Below are 25127 nucleotides of genomic sequence, written 5' to 3'. Positions count from 1 at the left end.
TGACGTAAGTGAAGCACAAGTCTCAGATTTTTTCCACTCAATTAAATAAAGATAGCAAGAGAGACACTGAGCAGTGCGTGGTGGTGAGAAGCTGGAATAATTAAACAATAATATGACAGACGGTGCATTTATGGGCAATTACAGCATGCCTCTGCTGGCACTTTAAGGCACAAGGCCAAAGACTTAAGCGATTCAAACCACACAAGTAGAGCAGTAACTTCCTAGAAATGCCAGTTTAGAGCATCTGGCTTGGGAGCCCAGAATGGGACTTAGACGTAGCCGTAAGAGGCAGTCAGGTCTCCCCATTTACCAGACGTTACTGCTAGAGACAGAGCAGGAAGAGCAGGCCCTCAAAAAGCTGTTTCTGTGTCCCTTGGATAATACATTTCCAGGCACTTGTACGTATGTAGCAGTGAAAGACAAATCCTCACGTCTCCTTCTTGCCTTGTGCGTACAGCTTGAGGACACCACTGCATCAAACGACAGATTTAAAATAAATATATTCAGAAAGCTTAACTAAAAGAAATCACTCCTCTGTCAACTCCCTTCCAAAAACAAGGACTGGGTTAAACACCAAGTTATAGAGCTTGAGGCTCTGAAGGCATTTGTGATTCCCTCAGGGTGTCACATGAGGCTTTCGGTTCCTCGCCTTACCCCACCCAGTAAACCCCAACCACCATCCTCCTCCGTCTCTGAAGAAGATGGCTCTGTATCCCATGGTATCACTCAGCAGCTTAAGCAGACAATTGCACGAAATCTGCACATGTGTTTTTGAAAGCACTGGTATGCATTATTCAACACGCGTCACAGTCATGCTGGTACACTACATTTCTGACCTCGTCAGCACATACAGAGGTGAAACAAGCTCTAGATTTTTAGAAAAGAAGAAGAAAAGAGAGATCTGCCTGGAAAGCAAACACAGATCAGATGTTGTTAAAAGCTTCTTAAACTGTCAACAAAGTACTTAAACTCAGAACAGAAAATCACCTTCAAGACGGTAATTCTCATGAGAGTGGCTTTATTTTTAAACACCCCATGTCTGGAGCTACATGATTATACAGGACTCTGAACCAGATTCTTCTTTTTAAAGTAAGGACTTAATTCCAGACTTTCCTGTCATATGAAAAAAATGGAAAACATGAACTTGAAAGGCACAAAAAGTAGAATGAAAATAAAAAGCATTTAAAATGTATAAAGGCAAAAACCAAGCCTCATAAACAAATGGGACTGGCAACATTACTTCACCTAAATGCTTTTTTCTTCTACTTAGTAGGAGATGTTTCTCAAGACTTAAAATAGGGGTTGTTTTGTATCTCCAGGGCTTTCAGCAAGCGGCTGCCATGTTACGAAACTCTCTGGATTCCAGCAATGCACATCTCTGCTGTCTGCTGCACTCGGAGTATCTAGGAAGAGGAGGAGGAAAACAAGCTTATCATTTATAAAATTATTGCTGGTTTTGTGGTTGTGAGGCTTTCTGCAGCGTACAAGAGTAACTAACTTGTTTGTGACATCAGGAAAATAAGGATATGCAACCTAGAGCGCCCCGTCCTCTCTATGGATACCACTCTCACGCTTTCTCAAATAACATTGAGTTTTATCTGAAGGTCAAGTCCCATGACTTTAGGAAGCTGCACGCCATGGGGACACAACTTGAGACCTGGGCATCATTATGCTGTGCACAAGGATGGTCTTGTTCTGACTTCTCCAGCCACGCGAGATGGCACCAAGACAATGCACTGACTCAGCCTGGTCCTACTGCAAGTACATGGTTCTTTTCCCAGATTGAAGGGTTTTGGCAAAGTATTTCAGCTTTCTAGCTATTGCTGGCAAGTGGAAAGACCCATGAGAGAAATGAGTGTATGTTTGAGTATGCCGACCCTAAAAGCAGAAATGGCAAAAAACAGCATATAACTACACTTTCTTTAGCAGAAGAAAAGATCGGGTCCCTCATCTGTAATTGGAAAAGTCACATCTTCTCTTGTTGTTCCTCTTCCAACAAAACAAGGAATTAGGTCCTCTATGCCACACTTTTTTCCCCTCTCAACTATGGCTAACACCGCTCTAGTGAATAAATACCAGCCTTTCTGAAAGCTAAACCTTGTTGCTGTTCTTAAGGCAGTTGGAAAAGTACAATATTAAGCTGCAGACAATGCCCATGCCTCTCTCCTCTCTCTCATCCAGTCCTGAAGGTGGTAACTGTTTTTTCGCAATGGAAAGAGGTGTCTTAAAAGCAGACTTACTAGAGACTGTCAAAAACAGTCTTCACAATCACGCCTGTCCCAGTGCTATCAGCTTGCTGGATAGGCTGCCAAGTTGGCATTTGACTAGCTAAGAAAATGGATTTAGCACACGATGCCAGATTCCACTTCTCAGTCACTAAAATGCTCCAGTAACAAACTGAGTTGACCATTGTTTCTTATCACCAAGCAAACAAACCCTGCTGGCAGGAAAACTGCGCTTGGAAAGTGATTCCCTACATGACTGAGATGGGCTCTGGTTGCTGTAAATGCAAATCCTCACAGAATGCTGGACTCCAGGTGGTCATCGGCACCATGAAGGGCACTGTCACCTGCAATTTGATGTCAGTGCCTTGCTTTCGGTTCATTTTCTGTTACTCCACAGGCCATATTTGTTACTGCAGGAATAACTGTTGTTTTCACAGTGCAAGATTTTCAGTCATAACTGGCTGCCTTTTATGTTCACTTTTAGCCACAGCTAAGATGCTGGATCAGTTTTTAAAAACAAACAAACAACTACCAAATTACTGATCTGCAAATCGCATGTACTGTTTAAACTGTCCTGGTCCACAAACATCCACAGTCTTCATAAATCAGTCCCTAGTCCTTTCCCTTCCAATCAGTATGAAATACTAATTGGCACACATACCAGCACACCAGACAAAAGAGCTTTTCCCATTGAAATCAGTGGGAACGCTTCTGTGCACTTCAAAGGGGAGAGAAGGATGTCCCAAGCAAGCCCGTCCATTTTATAGCCTCATCATTGCCAATCTTCTGACCTGAAAGTGGAATACGTGAATCACAACAGAAACGGGCCAAACTCCTGCACTGCCCCGGACCAAACCTGAAGTGTTATCTTTGGCCGGCTCCACAAACGGCAGGAAGTAGGAGACCCGCTCTCAGGTTCTCTGCTGGCCTCCAACCCAACAAGCAGCCAAGACTTCAAGTGAGGTGGAAGCGGGCTACCTGAGGGACCATCAGTTTCCTACTCTAGGTTGCCTTAGAGGAAAAAGGAAATCATTCTAGAACAATGCAGACAGAGGTTTTAAATAACTATCAGAGAGGTGCCGCTTACTGGAAGTTACAAGTTTTATCACAGGTCTCCCAACAAACCCAGGAACACCTTAGATCCCACAGCTGACAGCCCACAGCGCAGTGCCTGAGCTAGCATCGAGGTAGAATGGAAGAGAATGATTAGCAAAAATAATTTTCTCCCTTGTTTTACCCATCCACGGCCAGCCCCTGTGTGGCGGTACGCAGCAAGCTCTCAACCCCAGAACAACTAAAGGAATCATCACCGCCTGCTGAGGCTGGGTGAGCAGGATTACCAGCCTTATCTGCCAATCCCCAAGCAAAAGCCAAGGCAGACTGTGTGTGCAGGGCACGCAGGCAAGCTCATTAGCAAAATCTAAAATTACACCACCTCCCAGAACCGGGGCACGCCACGGACACGAGGATGGCCAGGCCAGGCCAGGCCAACCTCCCCCCGCCGACCCCGGCACTCGTGGCGGGATTTTGCAAGGAAGCTGCCAAGGAACTTCCAAACCCAGCCCGGTGGTGGTGGTGGATCTCGGGTGCACCGGCCCATCAGGTTTGGCGACATTTAAGCCCTCAGCGTTTAGGAAGAAAGACAGCGGCTTTTACTACTGTTTACATGTTAAACAGTGCCATGATTCACATCGCGAATCCTGAGGCGCTGCCCGAAAATGGAAATCAGAACGCGTACGCACTGGCCAAGCCCGTCTGTTGGACAAAACCCAAAAACTTAAACACAAAAAAAAGAAACACCTAAAAAGTCCCAAAGCCCGAGAGCCGCGGCCAGCAGGAGCGCAGGCCGGGCGGGGCGGGGCGAGCCCCAGCGGCGGGCAGGCGGTGGCAGGCCGCGGGGCCGGGCAGGCCCGCGCAGGTTGAACGACACCGCCTCACGGAAGGGCCAGGGACCGGCGCGACTCTACGCGCTCCCAGCTAGGCCGCAGTCACCCCACCGAGCCCCGGGGCAGCCGGGCCCCGCGGCGGCTGGCGAGGAGCAGGACCTTTCGCGCCCCCCGACTACAATTCCCAGCATGTACAGGGGTACTGGAGCTGGCGGCGCGCAGTGCATGCTGGGAGTTGTAGGTTTCTTTGCGGCAGGCGCGCCTCCCCCCTCAGCACTGCGCCTGCGCGCCGCCGCGAGGGAGCCGCCATGCCGGAGGGGAAGGCTGCGTTCCGGGAGGTGCTGCCCAAACAAGGTACCGGCGGCGGGCCCGGCCCGGCCCGGCAGCCGGCCCGGCCCGGCCCCGCCGCTCACGCACGGCCCTTCTCTCCCCTCACAGGGCAGCTGTCGGTGGAGGACGCCGCCGCCATGGTGTTGTGCAAGCCCAAGGTGCTGCCCCTCAAGTCGGTGTCGCTGGAGAAGCTGGAGAAGCTGCAGCGGGCGGCGCTGGAGGCGGCGCGGCCGCCCGAGGGGACGCCGCCGGCCCGCCCCTAGCCCGGCCCCGCGGAGGTACCGCTCTGAAGGGGAGGTTGCGGACGAAGCGCCGGCCGGGAGCAGGCGGATGGGGGGCGGGAGGCTCCTTTTCTGGCGTTTTTCCGTCAGAATTCCACTTGCCGCTTTCAAGGCCGCGTCAGTCCTGGCACGGAACCGACAGACCTAAGGCAGCAGGAGGGGCACGGCTGGGCTGCTCTAAGTCAGCCCCTACATCTATCTTGCTCCTGGCAAGGGCTGGGCAAAGCTGCGCTGCACAGACACATTCAGAGCATCTCAGTGCGAGCCGCGATACTCCTACACAAGTCACTTGTTTTCAGAAAAATATATTGTGTAAATACTTACTCTGGGCTTAATTATTCATTGCTCTTCTACAGATTGTAATAGAGTCATCACAGAACCATAGAACGGTTAGAGGTGGAAGGGACCTTAAAGCTTATCCAGTTCCACGCCCCTGCCCTGGGCAGGGACACCTTCCACCAGACCAGGCTGCTCAAAGCCCCATCCATCCCGGCCTTGGACACCTCCGGGGATGGGGCCTCTACAGCTGCTCTGGGCAACCACCCTCAGAGTAAAGAATTTCTTCCTGATATCTAATCTAAATCTTCCCTCTTTCAGTTTAAAACCGTTACCCCTCATCCTGTCACTACACTCCCTGGTAGAGTCCCTACCCCTCTCTCCTGTAGCCCCTTTAGGTAGTGGAAGGGGCTAGAAGGTCTCCCCAGAGCCTTCTCCAGGCTGAACAGCCCCAACTCTCTCAGCCTGTCCTCACAGGAGAGGTGCTCCAGCCCTCTCATCATCTTCATGGCCTCGTCTGGACCTTCTCCCACAGTAATACAAAAAGGTGGTGTTCAGAGATTTGAGTTAAATTTGTTCTGTTAAAAGAAAAAAAGAGCAGGGAGAAAGGAGAGCTTCAGAAAAAATATTTTTAATATGTTTTACCAGAACTTTTCACTTTTCCAGTTACATACAAAAAAAAAAAAAAGACGAGTTTGGTACACAGGGGCTAAAACCAACCAGTGTTTTCCCCTGAAACAGATGAATTAATTTTACGACCCAACTCCCATTTTCTTGGGCTCTTTAAAACAAAGAAACAACTATATTTTCTCCCAAAGCACAGTATTTCTCCAGCAGCAATGGAAATGGGATCTCAGCAGCTTAACTTGGCCCTTCTATAAAGCTTTGTGTAAACCAGTGATTTTATGATGACAACACTGTCCTTTAAAGAAAGAGTGGCAGTCAGACATTGATGCAAACAAGGAATGATTAGGTCATAAACATATGGCACTTGAAAAAATAGCTTATTTGAAGGCACCCCCACAGCAGAGTGGCCAGTTGTTCTACTATATACCCAAAGAAAGAAAGAAGTTTTCTTTCTGAAATTTATAAAACTATTTAAAAAAAATGATTTGTACCCAAAACATGTGCTTTTAAAAAAAAATATGAACTGTGCTAAGCAACTCTTAAAATTTTGGTATATTATATATGTGTATACATATATACATACACACACCAAAAAAGCATGCGTGTTTGTATATATATAGATATCTATTTTCCCTTTAAACTTTTAAGGCTTCAGGAGTTGGTTCTCACATTCAGTAGCTTTCTAGCTTAAGACGACCTCCATCTCCTTCACTCACAAAACGCTTTCGACCCCTGTAAGAAAACAGAAAGTGTCTTTTCAGTAAGTTCAAGAGTAGCTTTGCTTGTGTTTTCTTATCTATTACTGAGAAGAATCTTTTCTTGGGCTTGGAATCAAATGTGAGATGTGCAAGTTCACCAAGATTAGCTGACATTCTTATCACTGGTAAATTGCTTAAAATCCATCTGAAACTTACATCTAGGTTTATCTGCAAGAAGCTTTTCAAAATTTTCATTGTTAAGTCCTTTCTACTTTGCTCCCCTTTTAATGTTCACACTTGCAAAAGATCACAGTTTGAATGCCTAGGAATGGTGTTTTTCTACCCAAAACTGAAGGCATATTAAGCCAACAATGCCTCTCAATGTACTAAGAACTGAAGTATAATCAAGCTTTTGTTGCAGCCATGATTTTCAACCCTCCCACACCCCAAACCGGCAAAACATTTGATACGAAGATACACACAAACTCAATGTTGAGTCTGAAGTCCACAAATAGAAGCTGGTTTTGATAAGACACTGACATTTCAAAACCCAAATTCCTCACAAGCTGTCTAGATGGTTTAAGCAGCCAAACAAAACACCCAAACTAGAAGAGATGTGTCTAACAAATAGTATTCCCTATGTGTAAATTGTGAATAACAGTTTTAAAATAAAATTTAAAAGTTTACACATATTCCCCACAGGAAATGGAACTTAGGAATTGTATTGTGACCAGTAAGGAGAGAACAGAATACTGATTAGATTACAGTTCAAACAGCATTATTTATGCTAAGTAAACAATAACAAAACAAAAAGCACTATACAAACCATGACAGATATGAAGGGATCAGGCATGTACACCTTACTGCACGTAAGTGTCCTATTCCCTTTTGCCATAAAGGTAAGGATTGGTTGTCTCATCTTAGAACTCTCTTCATGCCATTTGGTACGTTCACACCACTGCTTAAAAGCAAATGTGTTTTCATTTTGTGTTTTCACTGTAGCTGACAGTTTTCCACTGTCACCTGCATGGATCATTGCGACGCCTGATCTTCCATCGCAGTACTGCACTGATCTCTACCAAGCAAATCAGCAACACAGAGGAGAGGCAGGCCTTCATCCTCTGGAGAGCACACAGGCGTGCCGCCTGGCACTCACTAGAGGCTTGCTTTCCTCAAGTATTTATCCCAGACTCCACCTAACAGGTTTCACATCAGTGCAGCTTCTTAATAAACTTTTTACTAGTCCAACCCTCTGTTTCTCCATCCTCCATAGTTTCCAGTTCCCCTCTGTAATACTTTGGTCATAAGATCCTGCTTTCCATTACCTGCAATGGGGACAAAAAGCAGTGCCTTCACCTATCGACAATAAAACAAGTACCTTGAAGGACAGAGGTCTCTCAGGGGTTTGGAGATTATTCCAGCCTGAAAGCATTCCTCTACAAACCGCTCGAGCACAGAATAAGAGTGTGGCACGTCCAGGTTAATGTCTGGGATTTCACGGTAAACTCGTTCATAGCCCTGCAAGGTAAGAATTCAAATAATGATCTGGTTATTCTATGATTACAATTTTTTTTTTTAATACCCCTTTATATTGAAAAAAGAAATCCTCGGAGTACAGGTTCATGTACACTATGGACAGTTTCAAAAAAAACCTCAAGCAGAGCAGCTGCAAGTCAGTGGAAAAGCAAGGTCTAATACCAGGCAATTCCATGGTATTACACAACTACCTATCTACATAAAAAACAGCTGAATTTTTAACTTCTTTAGAATCCAGAAATTCAGACAGTACAGAATGTGTATGTTAGCCTGGCTGCTATCACATGGGTAGTAACACAAGGAAGAAAAAGTTAACTATTCTTCCATGTAAATGAAGAAAACATGGCCACAAATCTCCACCACAACAGTTTATGCAGTAAGGGAAACACTGGCGACAACCAGAGATGACTTCATCACTTCCCACCGGCAGTATGGCTGGGTAAATTTTGACGCAAGTCTTTGTGTGGTACCTAGTTTGCCTTGGGACAGAACAGCTGTCCTATATTCATACCTAGAAGCAAAGCCATGGATGACTCCAACTGTGTAAAATATTAGCTTCTATACAGTGTTCTAATTGACATTTGTAATTAAGTAGGTCCTTATTGTACTTCTTCAATTATGAAGAACTACTGTATAAAAAGAAAAGTTATATTTTAAAAAAATGAAGCTATATTGCAGCATTTTAAATTATTAGTTTTAACCATTTAATTGCATAAAAGCAGTTGGAAATGCCTGACTAAACGTTTAAATATTCTGTACCTTGCAGTTCTACAGAGAACTGCTGCTCGGAATTCATTTGTACTTCTCCCAGTACATGGCAAGTATTGTACATACATCAGTGACAGATTATTTGTATGGGATACAGAATGACCATGGAGAATTTAAAAAGAGAGCAGCAGTCAACAATAGACTACAAATAGTACTTAAAAGAAGATAAAAACTATACAAATTTTGAAAGACCTTACCCAAAATTCTCTAAATGCTAGACTTACTCTTTTCATTTGGTCCATGGTAATGACAGAAGACGTCCAGAGAGATTTCAACAAATCCAGTATCATTTTAAAGGTCTTTTCTCCAGTTGATTCCAAAACCATCACAACAGCCTATAACAAATCATGCAAGTGGTTCAAGTACATGTTGTGTAAGCACATGAGGTGCAAGAAGGAGTGGATTAGTACGCATTTCTGGGGAGGGAAGGAAGTCCATTTGTTACATGCACTTACAGTTTCAGTATACTATTATTTGAAAAGAAAAACTGATTAAAGATTATTTGGATAAATAGAAATGGTATGGAAAACTAGAAAGGACTAGACAGAGCAAAAAGCACTGCCTTTCTAGTTTGAGAGACACATGACTATATCCATATGGTTGCTGCAGTACAGATGGCAATTAATTTTGTATCTGTGATTTTAGAAAAACTTAGGAGTTTAAGATCTACAAACCTCCATAACCCCCTTCAACTAAAAGGATTCTGGTTTTCTATCATGAAGGAATTTTCTAAGTGGAGTCAATTTACTGAAGAGAAAAATTTGTAGATTGTGGGAGTTCAGCTTTATTGGTAACCAACCATTTCCCAGTTTGGCAGATAAAAGAGTACAAATGGGAACAATCTCCCAGATACAGCAAAGATGATCTTTCTCTCATATAGTCTGGTTCTGAGAGCACCCATTAGAGTACCCAGGCATCTGAAACTAAAAGGCAGCAAACACCAGAATGAAGCGTGGCTTTTTTTGCTGCTATTCCTCAGCAGAAAATAAACCAAGCTCTTCTTTTTTTAGGAATCAATAATAATCTGAATCCAGCTATTGGCCCAACAAACACAAATTAATTCTGGATCTTCCCAGAGTTAGCAGCAGCTTACTTGTTGCACATTGTGCACACAAACCATTAACTTCACATGAAACAATTCAGTTATTCAAGTCACACACACCAGAACTCACAACCTGAGCTTCAGATTCCAGTTATATTATTTGCATGCCCACATCAAAACAAAACCAAACCTGTTGGTATTACTGACAATTATTAAAGGGATTCTTGATCTTTTCTTACTTCATATACAAGTTCATGGTGAAAATGGGGCACTTCCAGTTCCTGAAGGCAACGTTCAGCTTCCAGTATATCTCCAGAAAGCAAATACTCCTTCAGCAACATATCAATCTGTTGAATTTTAAAACAAACGAGATACAAAATTTAAAAGCTGTCAACTGTTTTGGTAATCTGTGATCAAACCAGCAGCAAGTTAGTTCCTGAAACTTGCTGCTAGTGTTTTTATAAGCGTAATTAAATTGAGATGTCATCAGCAACCCGAAAGACTGTGTAAGCCAAATACCTATCCATAGTGCTAATACAGACACACAAGCACCAAAAACATTGCTTTATAAGATGCTATCACCATAAAAGGTTAATATGGGTATGATTAAGCTTATCTTCTCCCCCAAACTCCTTTTCCTCCTATCATCTGTTACACTCACAACCTAGAAATTACAACTTTTCCTTTAAGCCTTCCTACTTCAAAGCATGGATCTCTAAAAACACTCCTATTTCTACCTCTATCTCTTTTTCAGTTATTACTGTGCTTTTAATCAGTGATGCCAAAAGAATCATAATAGTTTATCTCGTTTAGCCAGTTTCATCTTGGCTCTTCTAATTACTTCACCACTTCATATTGTGAGCTCTTAAAAAGCTAAGTGCTTAAAAGTTTTGCTTAAAGCGAAAATAAATGTATACTTGCAATACAGAATATTGTACTAGCATGTTCCCACCACTGAGAAATATTACAAAAATCAACAAAATTATCTACATCAGTTTTTAAAAACTACTTTGTATAAATAAATTATAAAAAAAACCCCAACAACAAAACCAATACTCAGTATCATTTTGCTACAGGATATATGTATCTCTTTCCTCCAAACCAAACAAGATAAGCTTAGACAAGCAGTAAACTCTAGAGAGAAGAGTTCTGTAGAAGTCAGTTACCTCTTTAACAAGGTGTTTCACAGACTGCTGGCCACCTCCTGACCCCCACACATTGTCTATACGCTTTCCACCCTTTGTCATGCTCAGCAACACAGTAGCTCGGTCCAGCGCAGCTCTAGAAAGCAAAGTTAGTGTTTTAAAAAGTTATTACAGAACTTCATTAAAAGGCCTCTGTAACTTCCCCTGCTGCCATTCCTCTTTGGGCAAAGCCACCAGATCCCTGGGAAGAGGTCAGGGTTAGCAACTCCATGGGGATATCCAGATCAAGAAGTGGCTAACCATTTTGGTTATACCATGCTTAGGACAGGTAACAGTCTGTGATGATAGCAGATCTGAATCATCTATGCAGAACCTGAAACATCCTCACAATAAAGAACTTAATGTTTTCTTATGCAGAGATGGATTGTATCTGGGCTCCTCCAAGAATGCAGCTTGGCATGTGTATCTCAAACAAAAGAGGCTTGAGTTGCTTCCACCCTGAAGAACAGCGTTTCTACTGAAATATTTTCTGTTTGGTTCTAAAGAATTATGAAACCTTAAGAATTTAAGCCAAAACAGCACTTCAGAAGGCAAACACGTAGTTGCAAAAAGATGGCATGAACTAGGGAAGCTTGCCAGTTCGTTGAAGGAGAAAAAAAAAAAAAAAAAAAAGAGACCCAGTTAAGCATCCTCTAGCTAAAGAAGAAACAGTTATCCCCATTCCCATACCGGGGGCCAGCCGATAACAAGAACTCTATTCACTAAGACTTAACCAGCAGAAAAAGACCGGACAGGAATTAGCAGAGGCAGCAAAGCATCCCAGATGTGCAGTATGCAGGCTACAATCCTTCAAATCACAGGAGACAGCTGTATAACTGACAAACAATTTTCACCATTTGAACCCTCAAGTTAGGCAGCTCAGCATTTGCCTAGTACTCAACTATAATCATTACAAATGGAACTTTTAGAAGCTACAAGAGTTCAGCACCTCTGTATCAAGCCTGAAACATACACTTATGAGGGAAAAATAATAAGACATGATTGGTTATTAAAATGTCCCTCTTTGTCAGAGATTGCTCCTTCAAACTTCTCACTCTGACATGGAAAACGATTATACTTCTTCATGAATAAAGCATTACAGAGAAAGTCCGGGAAAGCACTGCACAAGCTTCAAACCTTTATAAGGCAAGCCAGTTAATCCCTCGTGTATTTCACAGCATATTTACAGCAGCTGTCCTGATGCTATATTTACTCATTAATCACATTAAAGCTTTTTCCAAAGACAAAACCTTCTATAATCACTTCTTGTTTCAGCTCATTTTTTTTCCACTTTCAAACATAAGCTGGACAACAAACCTGACAAACTGAACTCAAATGTATTAATACATTTTTCAGGCACTTTCAGTATTTCTTCTCTGAGTCATTCTGGATTTTGTTGTTGTCACGGGTTTTATGGGTTTCTTTTTTATCATTAAAAAATAAGAAGTTATAGACAACCACATGATTTATCCTGAAGTCCTAAATTCCTGATCATTGTCTTCGGCATTCAGAATAGAAAACTGTAGCTATATAAGACAGGAAGAAAGTTACCGAGCTTGGACGCAATCCACGGTGCCTTTGTAGCCATCTATGTAAGTACTGCTTAGAATCCCATCTCCAACAGCTCTAGCAATAAACTGGCCCACCAACTGCAACAGAACAGAAGCATTTTTAATTAAATGTTGAATTTCAAAGTAGTTCTAAGTAGACAATTATTACATGCTTGGTTTTCAGATTTTATTTAAATGAGCCATCTCACAGTAAAAACACAGCCTGGGAAATCGCTAGGAGATTACAGACAGTAAGACAATCCATAAATGTTTCAAAATACAGAGTCTATTTCAGTTTACTTGATTGATTTTAGCCATGATTTAAAAGAAAAAGCTTTTGACTACTAGCATAAAACTTTTACAGATATACCTCTGGTGCCTTGGGAGAATCCAACACCAATTCAGGTAGTTCTTTAAGCAGTCTATCAAATGATTTTTCCACATCGGTTTTGCTTACTACTGTCCCGCAAAGGTCAGAGATAAGCTTAGATGTCATTTCCCTGTGACTAGCCTTCCCCTCTAATGCCAAGGAAACAGCCAGCACTGGCACGCTGTATTTCATTTCACCAAGGTTTAAGTCCTTCAGCATCTCCTAAATGAGATTTGAAAAACAAAACAGATTAAGACTGATAATTCTTACCATATAAATATATATTATATAAATATATTACAACTATATAATTATTTATATGCTTATATTTAATGTATTTACATATATGCTTTTGCTCACGTAATGACTCTAACTGCTTAGGTATTCTTACTGGCACATTTCTTGCCAACATCTCTATATTCTCATTTATAGCTAGCAGTTGGATTCCCTTGTATGCTACAGGTTTGCCCCCTAAAATAAATATGTAAAAAGGCATGCGACATACCGAAACTTCGTTAGTATCTCCGTGTTCAAAATATTCTTGTATGATTGGTGTTAAAGTTTTTTCAAATGCTCTTTCATCCAGAGGCAAAACTACTGTTTCATAGACGCAATTCTCCTGTTTCAAAATACAACCAAAGCATATACCCTTTTGCAGATAGTACTGTCTCTTACATCTTATGCAGTGCTAATAGCATCAAAATATATAATGTAAATCCTTAATACTTTGGTAGTCAGTATTCTGCCAGAAAACATCAGATTATGTCTCTACCATTAAAGTGTGGACAATGCTGGCTAAATGTCATGCTTCTTACATTTTGAATTTACTCCTAGCTGAATTCAACTGAAAGGCTGAATTTACTGTTAAACAATGATAAACACTCCAAACTCTGTTACTAGGATTCTGCTGACACCACATGAACAGAGATCAAGGTACCGAAGGGAGAATGACAGAAACTCCTGTCCCAGCCCAGCAGAGTTACTTGTGCCACAGCATAAGATTTAACTTTCAGCATCTTTCCCTGCAAGTGGCACTCCAGCCCCTGACAGCAAGCCTGCCTGTTTTCCCTCTTTCTTAGTGACTGCATGACCAGACAGGTCATAGCACGTACAGATCAGAGAAAAGGCATTTTCAGAATACTTGCGAGTGAAGACATTCCTTAAGGGGGGGCGGGGGAGGGAAGCGGGACGGGAAGAGTAACATAGCAACTCCCTTCTGTATAACCTGGTCCTGCAGAGTTCCAGCACAACCAGATCTCCCTGCTGTAATTCTGTTCCCTGCTCCTCCCAGATTGCAAAAGTAACATTCGGAGCAATACTACAGATCACAGAAATCTGAACAAGGAAGTTTTCCAAATAATGCTTATTGGAAAGAAGCTTTCCATGATCAAGTACAGCAGAAGTCCAAACCCCTATCCTCCTATCACACCAGTCTCTGTTTTCAACCTTAGAAAAGCTAAGCATACAGAACTTCCATGGAATATTCATTCTTCACTGGAACTTCCTTTTATGCACTCATCAGCTTCACCTTTAATAGCTATCTCTAATATTGTTAAGTGTTGAATTGCAAGGAAAAAAATGATACTGGAAGAAGGTTTTGATGTTCCCACATACCATCCTCTCAGCAGCTATGGCTACAGCAAACAGCCTCTGCTCAAAGGACACCACCATCGCTCTGCTTGTGTTACACAGAATTTACTTATGGTCTCACAGTTGTATTGACTTTAGTAATCTGTGTTTGTAATCAGTGTTTCCTTTCCTCAGTGATTTAATGTTATAAAGCACCCTCTGCCCAATGAGCTTGACTTTATTTTTTCCCCCGATAATATAGCTGTAAGGTACAATCTTCTACAACATATCCTAAATAAACACATGGCAAACAAAATACCCAGGCTATGAACTATGCACTTGTTTTAGGTGTTTTTACCAAGTTGCTACAAGACATTGGGAGGGTTGGGAATACAGGGAAGAGAAAAATCCGTAAAGGATACTGTCCCAGACTAAACTCCTCAGTTGAGAATATCTGTGTTGCGTTTTTAATGTGGTGCCTGTTTGTAATATAGAGCAGCACTGCAATATTCACCTCCACGAGAACCAGCAGCAAAAGAACACAGCTGGGAAAAGGGTGCTGCCTAGGCAGGCACAGAAAGAGAACTCATGGGGTAAGGTCTGTGAGTGTTACACTGCTACACTTCTACACCAGTTGTCTTTAACTAGCCAATGATCCATTCTTAAACACAACAATGAGCATTTAGTACAGCCAGGCTGACATTCACATAACTTACACAGCCAAACCTTCATGAATATAAGCATCACAGCAATTGAAATCAATGAAGGAAATAAAAACCAACACTACAAAGTATTTGCCTACCTGATCATCATCATAATTAGGATCCTTAATATCTACTTCTTCCACATCATACACTTGACCTGGTGTTCCCCAAACTCCTTTACCACCTGCTCCACCTGGCAAAATATGGGACAGTAAGCAAGGACCACCAGTTTACAAAGAATACTTCTGAGTTCAACCCAACATTTTTTCACTTAAAAGTGATGTATCACTGCTTGTGCCCACCTCCTGACTCTAACAATATATGCTGAAAAGGGTGAGTTTGTAAGACGTGTTTCCACTTTAGCAACCAGTCTTCTCATCACTTTCCAGTTAAGATACTAGAATCAGTATGAAACTGAACAAGAGTTACTGAAGGTTGAAACTGTACTTTCAAATGTAATCACGCTTTAAGTTTGCATGAACAACAGTCCTGTGAACCACCAACAGTTCAAATTTATGTATTAAATTTGCTAAGAAAAGGTACCTACCTTACAGACAGAAGTTAATTGATGATACACATATAACATTTTCTGATAAGAATGCCACCTACTGTTAGCTCCTACTGCCACCTACTATCTAGCACAAAGAACCAAAGGCCTGCACAGAGGCTATGGCTTATGAAAGTGATTCCCAGTTGCAAAAAAGTGAAATTACTCTGTTTCAGACAGAATCTTTATCATGTCTTCACTACATTACACCAACCTTTCTTTGGTAGACCCCTTCCCTTTCCAGATCGGGATCGCCTGTCCAGTAGTTTCCCTTTTGGGCTCGTTGGTACAACAACTCCGATCTTCAGCGTCTCTCCATTTTCACTAACGGAGTCTCCTCTCCCAGAATCTCTAGAAGAATTTTTCCTCAACCGTCTCTTTGCTTTAGCATTTATTTTGGCTTCAGTAATGGAAGTTGCAGGAATCCAATTTCCATTGATTTCAGTTTTTCGTTCCTCAGACCCACCATTTTCTTCATCACCGGAAAACGGAGCATCACTTAGATTCTCAAGTTCTTAAAATAGAGATAGAGGAAAAAAAAAAAATCTGTTTTAGTTTCAAAACAGTTTTACCTGAAAATACCAAAACACATTGCATTTTAAAAGGATTACAACATTAAATAGAACTCTTATTTCCAACTGTGTCAAGGTAAATGATGTTGGCTTCAGAATATGTCTACACATCACAGTAATAAGGAGTTCCTTGTTCCCCTGCACAAACCATCCACAATTTAAACAGAGCATATGTCAGGAGTTGGAAAGCAAATGAATAAGCCATTTATAAACAGGTAAACCACAGAAAACCCCACCCTTGTTAAACAAAAAAACCCAACACTATCGGAACTCCTCAGCACATAAGATCTAAGTGCCTAGTTCTCACTCCACCCACTCATCTCTTGATTTAGAAACAAAAACTGCCAATACAGTAAATTCTTTAAGAACTCACTAATGTTAACAGACTAGTCACAAAAGTGAAATTAATTTCCTAAATCATCAACCAACATTCCCCTCATTTAAGAAATTCCATACAGCTCACCATCTGGAAAAGCAATGATTTAGACTTAGAAGAATACAACAACATCACCACTCTTATATTTTGTTTTTAAAATTGGGGCGGGGGAAGGAAGCCATTTAATACAAAGGCTGGGGAGTTTGGTAACGAAAACTCATCGAATAAAGTCTTTTGAAAGAGTGTGATCGCTCTTACTCTCTATGGATTGCCCCTCACTGTGGCTTCTGTCAAGACTGTTTCTAAAACGACCATGGTTTACTCCCCAGCACAATCATATATAATGGGTAACCAGCTTTCTTTCATACCCAACAGAAAAAGCTCTCTTACAATTTAAGGATCTGAAACATCTGAGCACTGAGAAGTGCCATAATTTCACTCTTTTGGGAAGTTAAATGCACATTTAAAATTTGCAGCTAAAGTCTTCAATTTCACAAAGTCAGGATGTCCCCCACCTGAGCTGTATGGTTCAGCAGAATGTCTTATTGAGATCATTAAGAGCTAAAGTCTTTGTCATTTCTTCTTCCCCTTCTGAACCCATCAAGATAAAACAGCATCTGGAGACCTATTTTACATTCCAGTTAGTACCCTGGGAGTCCCAGCAAACTGGAAGACCCACATGCAAAGGGAAGAGCCTCAGGGCTCTGTTACACAGCCCTTCCCTTCCAAAGGATTCAGTAGAGTCTCGAAGATACAACCTATAGCCTGAACCCTAGAAAGTGCAATGATAAGCCACACAAAAGAAGCTGCTTTTCCAGCTGTGCCAAGCCTGCTTTACAGAAAAGTTCACTGCCATAAACCCAGAATATGAAGAGTATTTTAAATTTGTATTTAATTTAGTCAAATGTATTACTTTGCCATTCCAATACATTCTAATTAGCAACACTCATTTGGCAATACTTCTCAGAACTACATTTTTTTCAGTTCAAAACAGGTTCATGAAAAATTGTTTTGAACGCAAAGTGCACTAATAAAACATTTCCAACCTCAAAGTATTTACCCATATCAAAGAGGATACTACCCTACAAAATGAAGAAAGTTTGATGCAACTGCCTCCTTCACAATCAAAGAAATAACATTTAGACACTAGTGTTTCACAGATGTGAATGCTATAGCTGAACGATAATGCAGCCGTTCCAGCCTAAGCTTCATCTTTCTACTCATTACTCCCACAAAAGCATTCCTTTTATGCTTGCAGCAAGCTAAAAAAGAAAAGCATGCATCATGCCCAGGAAAGGATTCTCACAGCAAGCTTTCTCAGTTTGTCTAATATTTTAATAAAACAATGAGAGATTTGCATAAAGGTAGCAGAGGGGAAAAAAAACTCAAGACCAAACAGAACAGGTTTCCTTCCTCTTGTTCCCCAGGGAGACCCCATCAGCACAACCAGCTCATCTCAGACAACTGAATTTAAATTCTTCATGCCCACTCTCGCATAAATTTCTCCAGTTTAGACGTGAAATCCGTCTGTCCAGGAACCCCTACTCTTCAGTGACCGCTTACTTCTTTCTCCATTTCCAAAGAAAATGGCCAACAATTAACACAAATCAATCCTGAACCTGATGACGAAGAATAAAAGGGGAGGCTACAGTCCAGCCTCCTTATACAATCCTGATCTCAGGTTCGAGACTAAAGGAAATCCTCCACAGGAAGCATCCGTCCCATAAGAACTAGTATTTCTCACTGGGCTACTGAACTATTTTTTATGTAACACTATCACTTCCAGCTGCAACCTCTCTCTCCATAATACTATGACCAGCTGGCCCTCCACTATTAGTTACCTAGTTAGGCTGAAAAAATAGGTTAAGCAAATATACTAGTTTTCAATAGTTTTCTAAAATAAAGCAGTTTTATAAAGAGTACATATAAAATGATGCAGATCTTCCTTTCAGCTCCTCATTTTTACATCATGTAAGATATACACACGCGTATAAAAGCGGTAACAGTGTTCTAGAAACATTAAGACTTTGCTTACTGTATATTAGAAAGTTATCCAAATTGATCTTATTACCCTGCTATTAAGCCTAGCAAGCACATTTAAAATCTGTGCTTTTATGGTGCTACCTTAATTAACAACACATTCAGAAAGTACTTACCTACACAGAAATTTAATTTGACCAAATTAGGTCAATTTAGATACCTAGCAGTTTCCCACCTATTATCTAAATATAATTCTAAAACACTGAGAAGTAATATACCTTCTTCTACATTAAACTAATTCTGGTTTAAAATATGAGGTCATATGGAGCATGTTGCCACTTCAACTGCATTGCATACCATCTTAACATATATGCAACTTTTTTCCGAAAAGCATTTAAAATCTACAAAAACTCTTTAGTATAGAAAGGTCAGTGCAGATCATCACAAACTTTGAAAGACACAGAGAACAACTTGAAACTTGACTAAGTATCATAAAACACGTTCATGATATGGACAAAACAGTCAATTTCAGGGCAGCCTCTAACACAAATCCAGTAAAGTTTTCTCATGCCAGCCCACTTCCAGTCAAGCTTTTCATCATTTGTGTCCTCTAATTTTAAGCTAAACAGCTACATAAAAGCAGAATTTGTACCTCTCAAATGCACATGTTACTCTTGAGCTTACTTTTTTCTTCACACCAGCACTACTGGAAGTCAGATAATGAGGAGTCCAGAGTCACTAATATTTAGTAAGTTAAAGAAATGTTAACTTTATGATTTTAACAAATTTTGAAATAAATGTAATCAAGCAGGATACTATGATACATACGTGAACCATTTTGCAAATTTTTGATGATTTTTTTTAATCAAAACTGTTAAAAAATTAACAAGTAATACATCTTTCCACAGAGAACACTTCAGGTCAGTTAAGTAAATTTAAATAAAAAACCAAAACCCAAATATAATACTTACCTGTTGGGGTAACATAAATGTGCTCCTTCTCTGTTTCCATAATTGCTTAACAGAACTGACTGCGAAATGTAAAGTCTTAATGTTTTCCCCTCAAGGCCTAAAAAGAAATGGAGAAGGTTAGGGGAAGAAAAGTACTAGACCAATCTTAACAAGTAAAAAGCTGCGAAGGCTTCACTCACAAAATACAATGCAAAAATAGGGGGTTTTTTTAAGTTATAATTAACTATCAGTAGCCACTGAAAAGTTCCTGGGAAAGTAAACGGTGTAATGTGAGACAGCACCACACTCAAACACATCTAAGACTTGATGTCTTGGCAGTTCTCAGTTCTGCTGCTTATAAAGGAGGCACCGGGATAAAAGCCGTTATTTTAAGGGTAAAAGCCCTCTGTATGCAGCCCGTTTTAGTTGATAAAAAACACCTCTATCAATTTAGACCTATTCTGCAAAGCTGTTATCTATATGAGCATACAGTATCAACGTTCTAATTGTATCCACAAGAGAAATGTTCTTGAGGTGAACTATACTGATAAAACGGTACCAATTTATCAAGTTCAGACCAGCCCTCAGAAGACAAACTATTTTTTTGTTCCTCTCCTCGAGAACATTGTGTTTATGTTTTACTGTATGTGTACATACAGCTGTCAAGCTTTCACATCTGTGCTTCCGCACCCTTCAAACACTCCTTACAACCACCATTCAATCTGCAAGGGATAAAGTCGAACACACCTCTTTTTCTGTTACTCTTTCTCCCGCTTCCTAGCAGCTGCTATGCTAGAAACCACCCCATGTCACTGTGAAAGAGACGGCATAATCCATCTTTCCTTTCTGTACACAAAAAATTAAGCAGCTCCATAATTCCCCACATACTTTTTCACCTGTAAAATTTTCACAAATCCCTTTGTAGTCCTGTCAATATTACTGGTATTTGTGTCTGCCCCGTAAGAATTCAGTGGCTCTTTTTTCCCCTTTTCTCATCCTTTGCTGCCCCCAAAACAGTTTACCATTGAGTGGCAAGATTGTGACACCAAACAATTGCCCTCCCTTCCCTTTTTCTTCTCTTTCCATGTTTTCCCCCTTATGCCCACTTGCCTACCACAAACCTATTAACTGCAAATGATTCATCACAGACCGTTGGCAATAAACTCACTCTGGCTTAGGGCACAGTATCAAACTGTCAAAATCTTGCATTTCCTAATGTCAGCCCAAGCAGTTAACAGTTTTGTGTAGCAAGAAATCCTCCCTGCCCCACACCAGTTTCGGTTTTTTTAGATAAAAAAAAAAACTTTTTTTTTTCTGAGTTACCTCAATCAATCATTCAGAAGTTCTCAAGTGTTCCCAGTCACTGTTGGTTGAGAGCTTTCTTATATGGATCTCGTTCCAATCTGAGCAAACTACCGCTTAAGAACAGTTTTATTCTTCCTAGTGGAATATTCCATCAGTTGTCCACCTCTGAAAAAAGAGGACAAAGAACAAAACCTGTATTAAGTAACAATCATGGCTTTCATAATTTGTAATCAAGTCCTAAATTTCAAGTGGAGAAATACTTTTTTCCATATAGGATCCTAGTTGAAATCTTCCACCTATTGCAATGTAATAAATAACAACACAACTTTCACATGCTGTCGAGATTCAGCACCCTGCTTTGTTTGTAACAAGGACAACAGAATAACTGAGCTTTACAATTCATGTTGTCATGTTGATTAGAAGACATATTCTCCATATAGCAATGCACCCTCTCATTAACTCAAGCCAACAGGTCTGCTAGATCTTCAGGATGCTGGTATTTACTTAATAAAAAAAAATCACTTTGTATTTTGCAGAATTATACCATACAGTATTACCAATCAACTAAGCACACAATTTAAAAAACAGCATTAAAAACATAAGAATAAATAACCCCAAAATCTTATGTTAGAAGATACAATACTAGAACAAAATGGACAGAAGTAAATTTAAGCATCTGCAAAACAAGAACGCAGTGAGCAATCTTAAGATTAATCAGTGATACAAACAGTACTTCTAAAGTAGTTCAGCAGACGAGGGTAGTTCCCAAGTTACTGAAAACCACCAATAAAATACGCTCAGCTCTCTGTACTCACCACTGCTGCATGTACTTTTATGTAAACAGGCAATTCTACCCCAGCAGGTAAACAGCAGTAAATTAACGTTTTGGAACAACACACACTGCAGGAGCAAGCTTCCAAAATTTATCAAGACCTTACGCCTATGCAAGCCATCCCTGAGGAACTTCCACACAGCCTACACGATTTTTCTCTTCCCCCTAACTTTAAGCAAACACCCCGCATCATCAGGGCTTCGGAGACCTGCAGACGTCAGCTGTTGCTCCGCAGACAGACGCAAGAATAACCAGGTAAGATTTAGCAGCCCCTATAAAGCCCGCGCGACTGGAAGAAGCCAATGGCGAAGACCCTGGGCCCTCAAGCAGAGCCGTGACTGAGGGCCGTGGGCCGGCGGCGCGGGGCTGCCGCGGGGCCCAGCCACCACACGCTGGCACAGGCCGAGGAGCCCCCGCACCTCACGAGATGTGCCCTCGGCGGCGCTGCCACCGCCGGAGAAGCTTCGCTGCGCGGCCAAGCCCGCCTGCCACCACCGCTACCGCCGCGGGACCGGACGCGGCTGGGCAGCGGGCAGGCCGCCTCCTCGTCCTCCTCCTCGCGGCGCCCCTCAGCGACCGCCCCGCGGGCCCAGCAAACCTCCCCACACACACACACACACCCCCAGCAGGACGGGGCCGCCCCGCCCGCAGGGAGGAGACAGGGCCGCCCGCCCCGCCCCGTCTCTCCCCTCCGAGGCCGCCCCGGACCGTTACCGGCGGCCCGCGGCCCCGCCCCCCCGGCCGCGCGCGCACCCGCCCCCACCGCTGCCTGCTTGTTGTTGTTGTCTTCCCCTCAGCGACACGGCCGCCCGCGGCGCCGCGGATTGGCTGTCGTCCGCCCGCCGCCGCAGCCAATCGACGGGCGAGGAGGCCGGTGGGCGGGGACGGGTTTGGCCCTCAGGAAAAAGCAAAGCGGGACGGGGGGGGGAAGGCGAGACCATCTCGGGGGCGTCGGCGGGGAGGGGGCGGGAAGGAGCCGTTCAGTGCAGGGGTGGGACCGCGGCCCTCAGCCCGTGAGGGGACATGGCGGTGACAGGCCTGAAACGACAGACCGCGGGATGGCGGAGAGGGGTTGCACCCAGAGACCCCCTGAGGGGACCGGGGTCTGCAGGCCTAGTGACAGCCTGAGCGGGCAGTGGGGAAGCCCGCATGGAGGAGCAGCACAGGCAGCCCTGGAAACCTTGACAGTGGTGCCTGGCTCCCTTTCAGCATCGTGCCCTCCTGTTATTATTGGAAATCAATATTTTTTTTCCTGAAGCAAAACCATCAGAAAAAATAATGTATTGCCCCTTCTTTGTGTTGCTGTCGGCTAAGGCGGGGATTTCAGGCCTTTTGCCTCCTCCTCACACCAGACTCCTCCACCTTCCCCTCAGCGTTGGTGCCAGGGGACGGGCCTTTGGGCAGGGGACACCAGAGCCGCCTCGCAGCTGGCAGGTGGGAGCCCTGCCCTTCAGGATGTCCGACAGGTAAAAGGTGCTGCAGCCGCCTTCTCCGCTGCTGAAACGCTTAACGCTGCCTTTGACAGCATATCCATCCACAGCCTTCCAAACTTCCTACCTTATTTTAGTTTACATTTACCCAGCTTATTCTATATGCACTGCCTGAGGCCAGACACCTAATGAGAGACGACAGTCTCCTTTCACTGTCATGTATTTTGCCTCCATTCACAATGTCTCCTAAAAACTCAGCTAACCCTTTCTTTTCTCTCTGTCATTCGTCACTCCGGAGACCCCAGGCAATAGCAGTCCAGTGCTATGAGAAAAGAATACACACATCCCTTCTGATTTAGTACGTTTGCATTGCAGGATTTTTCATCTGCCAGCAAGAGAATCCTCCTCAGTTAATAGATTATGACTTTCATAGTGGTTTTACGTATTTTTCCAGTATAATTCTACTCCGAATCAGTGTACTTTTGACTGAAGAGCCAAACTTTCCTTGTATAAGAGCCTCTGAATTGGTTTACTGGCCCAGCTCTGCATGAATCACCAAAACTAAGTTTGAGAATTAAAATACCAGTGATCTGCTAAAAGACTCTGCAGCATGATTCCTGTGTTTTTAATGATAAATACTTTCCCCGTCAGACAAATGACAGAAAGAAAATCGTTCTTGTTCATGAAAACACCAAGTTGCAGACATTTTCAAGTTAGGACAGTTCAACGTGTTCACACAGGAGTTTTTTCACATGCGACCTAGAGGCAGCGTCAAAAGATGTTGTTTCCCCATCAATCAAAAAATAATTTCTAGTTTGCACCTCCACTGATCAGCACGTACCAGGCAAACCACTACTGTGTCATCACTGAGATTTGGGAAATAAATCCTAGCTATTAACATAGGTCATGGAATCAGCTTCCTCTGCAAGACAGAAGAGGGGCTTTAAAGAGATTTTGCAGCGAGGAGGAAAGATGTGGCAGAGAAACCAGACTGAAACAGTAACCAGAACCTGCACGAGAGAAGATGCCACAAAATACCGCATCAGTGCATCACACCAATTACAAGTTTTAAAGCACTGTGGAAAATACCTAGAGGATTTTCTGGAAAAATTTAGGACTGGATTACTTTCAAGAGGCCCAAAAGCTGGGTCAGTAATGAAAAGGAGATGAAAACCTCTGAACCATCCAGCACATCTCCAGAGAAGAAAATGGTGTGTTTTTCTTTCTTCTGCTGAATGTCTCTACTAGCTATTGGGTTATCAATCACTAAAAAATCTTCTCTAGATTTGACTGCATGAACTTTCTGATTTCTAAACCACTGCAACCTGAAAAAGGGCTGATGCGCATGGAAAATTATTTTGTATTTTTCCACTGTATCAACCAGTCTGCTAAAAGATATTGCCTGTTTTTGCCTTCCTAACCTCAAAACTACCGGCAGTATTTAAAGGCAGCTGATCACATGCTAATCTCTAAAACCTGTGTACTCCTTCCCTCCCCCCGCCGTGTTAATAGCAAACAGACCACCAACATCCCCATCAAAACAAGAAAGCGGAATTCCTCCCCCCGTAGAAAAAAAAAACCCACAACTCTTTTGACCGTTTCTGGCCAGTTTGCAGCTCAAGGCAACCTCCCCAACACCTGCATCCCAGCGTTACCTGCGCCCAGGGCCTCTGCTGCACCGACCCACGCCAAGCGGGGACCCACCAGTGGCCACCGGGTCCCTTCCACCCCGAATGCCGCCGGTCACCTGGAGCAAAGTGCTTGCGCAGAGACAAGCAGGTCACTTTCTAGCCGCCTGCCTTCCTTAGAGCCTTCTGGGTTGTTTTCAAACTCTTCCCCTCCCTTTCTCACATGCTGGCCAAGCCCTCCCGCAACACCCAGGGGAGGAATCCATTGGCTGGAGTTCCCCAAAACGCGTGGAACAGCCCTTCCCCCCCGTCCTATGGCTAGTGCACAATTATCATGGCGGGTCCCCAGCCTGCCCTGGCCAGCTCGCTGCCGGCCTTTGCTTTTCATCAGGGTTTATCTGAGCTGTAGCTGGGGTGACTCACGTAGGTTGTCCGACCTCCAGCGCCAGAGAGAGCAGGGA

At 42.7% G+C, this 25127-nt stretch overlaps 2 protein-coding genes and 1 long non-coding RNA gene across 8 annotated transcripts; 1 reads left to right on the top strand and 2 right to left on the bottom strand.

Moving 5' to 3' along the window:
* Window positions 1–1003: 1003 nt before the first annotated feature.
* Window positions 1004–3068, bottom strand: LOC141744330 (uncharacterized). Its single transcript, XR_012587413.1, has 3 exons — window positions 2887–3068; window positions 1246–1403; window positions 1004–1113 (listed from the first exon to the last, which is right to left on the bottom strand). It is a non-coding gene; the product is annotated as an uncharacterized LOC141744330 (long non-coding RNA).
* A 1332-nt stretch (window positions 3069–4400) lies between these two features.
* Window positions 4401–12312, top strand: BBIP1 (BBSome interacting protein 1). 3 transcript variants are annotated; one of them, XM_074590000.1, is made up of 3 exons: window positions 4401–4465; window positions 4550–4719; window positions 11232–12312. In XM_074590000.1, the coding sequence occupies exons 1-2, from the start codon at window positions 4420–4422 to the stop codon at window positions 4702–4704; spliced, it is 201 nt and encodes a 66-aa protein (XP_074446101.1). In that variant the 5' UTR covers window positions 4401–4419; the 3' UTR covers window positions 4705–4719; window positions 11232–12312. The 3 variants fall into 3 exon arrangements, with proteins under 3 accessions (XP_074446101.1, XP_074446098.1, XP_074446097.1); XM_074589997.1 differs by lacking the exon at window positions 11232–12312 and adding an exon at window positions 7326–7569; XM_074589996.1 differs by lacking the exon at window positions 11232–12312 and having other exon boundaries at window positions 4550–4855.
* On the bottom strand, window positions 5614–24889 carry PDCD4 (programmed cell death 4). Of its 4 annotated transcripts, none has more exons than XM_074589993.1 (13): window positions 24694–24889; window positions 20795–20941; window positions 19493–19589; window positions 15808–16107; window positions 15145–15239; window positions 13279–13392; window positions 12774–12995; window positions 12405–12502; window positions 10836–10950; window positions 9909–10016; window positions 8852–8962; window positions 7702–7841; window positions 5614–6357 (listed from the first exon to the last, which is right to left on the bottom strand). In XM_074589993.1, the coding sequence occupies exons 3-13, from the start codon at window positions 19530–19532 to the stop codon at window positions 6297–6299; spliced, it is 1404 nt and encodes a 467-aa protein (XP_074446094.1). In that variant the 5' UTR covers window positions 19533–19589; window positions 20795–20941; window positions 24694–24889; the 3' UTR covers window positions 5614–6296. The 4 variants fall into 4 exon arrangements, with proteins under 4 accessions (XP_074446094.1, XP_074446093.1, XP_074446095.1 ...); XM_074589992.1 differs by lacking the exon at window positions 24694–24889 and adding an exon at window positions 22028–22251; XM_074589994.1 differs by lacking the exon at window positions 24694–24889 and adding an exon at window positions 21817–22199.
* Window positions 24890–25127: the final 238 nt, after the last annotated feature.

The sequence above is a fragment of the Larus michahellis genome, chromosome 6 (genome assembly GCF_964199755.1).
Source record: "Larus michahellis chromosome 6, bLarMic1.1, whole genome shotgun sequence".
Lineage (NCBI taxonomy): Eukaryota > Metazoa > Chordata > Aves > Charadriiformes > Laridae > Larus > Larus michahellis.
This window is presented reverse-complemented; position numbering and strand designations above follow the sequence as displayed.

What these genes read in the sequence shown, in the direction of transcription:
- BBIP1 (XM_074590000.1), top strand. Translation starts at nt 4,420, where the DNA reads ATGCCGGAGGGGAAGGCTGCGTTCCGGGAGGTGCTGCCCAAACAAG. An exon ending in GGAGGTGCTGCCCAAACAAG is followed by an intron (nt 4,466 to 4,549) that starts GTACCGGCGGCG and finishes CTCCCCTCACAG; the next exon opens with GGCAGCTGTCGGTGGAGGAC.
- PDCD4 (XM_074589993.1), bottom strand. Translation starts at nt 19,532, where the DNA reads ATGGAAACAGAGAAGGAGCACATTTATGTTACCCCAACAG. An exon ending in AAGGGGTCTACCAAAGAAAG is followed by an intron (nt 15,240 to 15,807) that starts GTTGGTGTAATG and finishes ATATTTTGCCAG; the next exon opens with GTGGAGCAGGTGGTAAAGGA. An exon ending in AGAGACCTCTGTCCTTCAAG is followed by an intron (nt 6,358 to 7,701) that starts GTACTTGTTTTA and finishes GTTTTCTTACAG; the next exon opens with GGGTCGAAAGCGTTTTGTGA.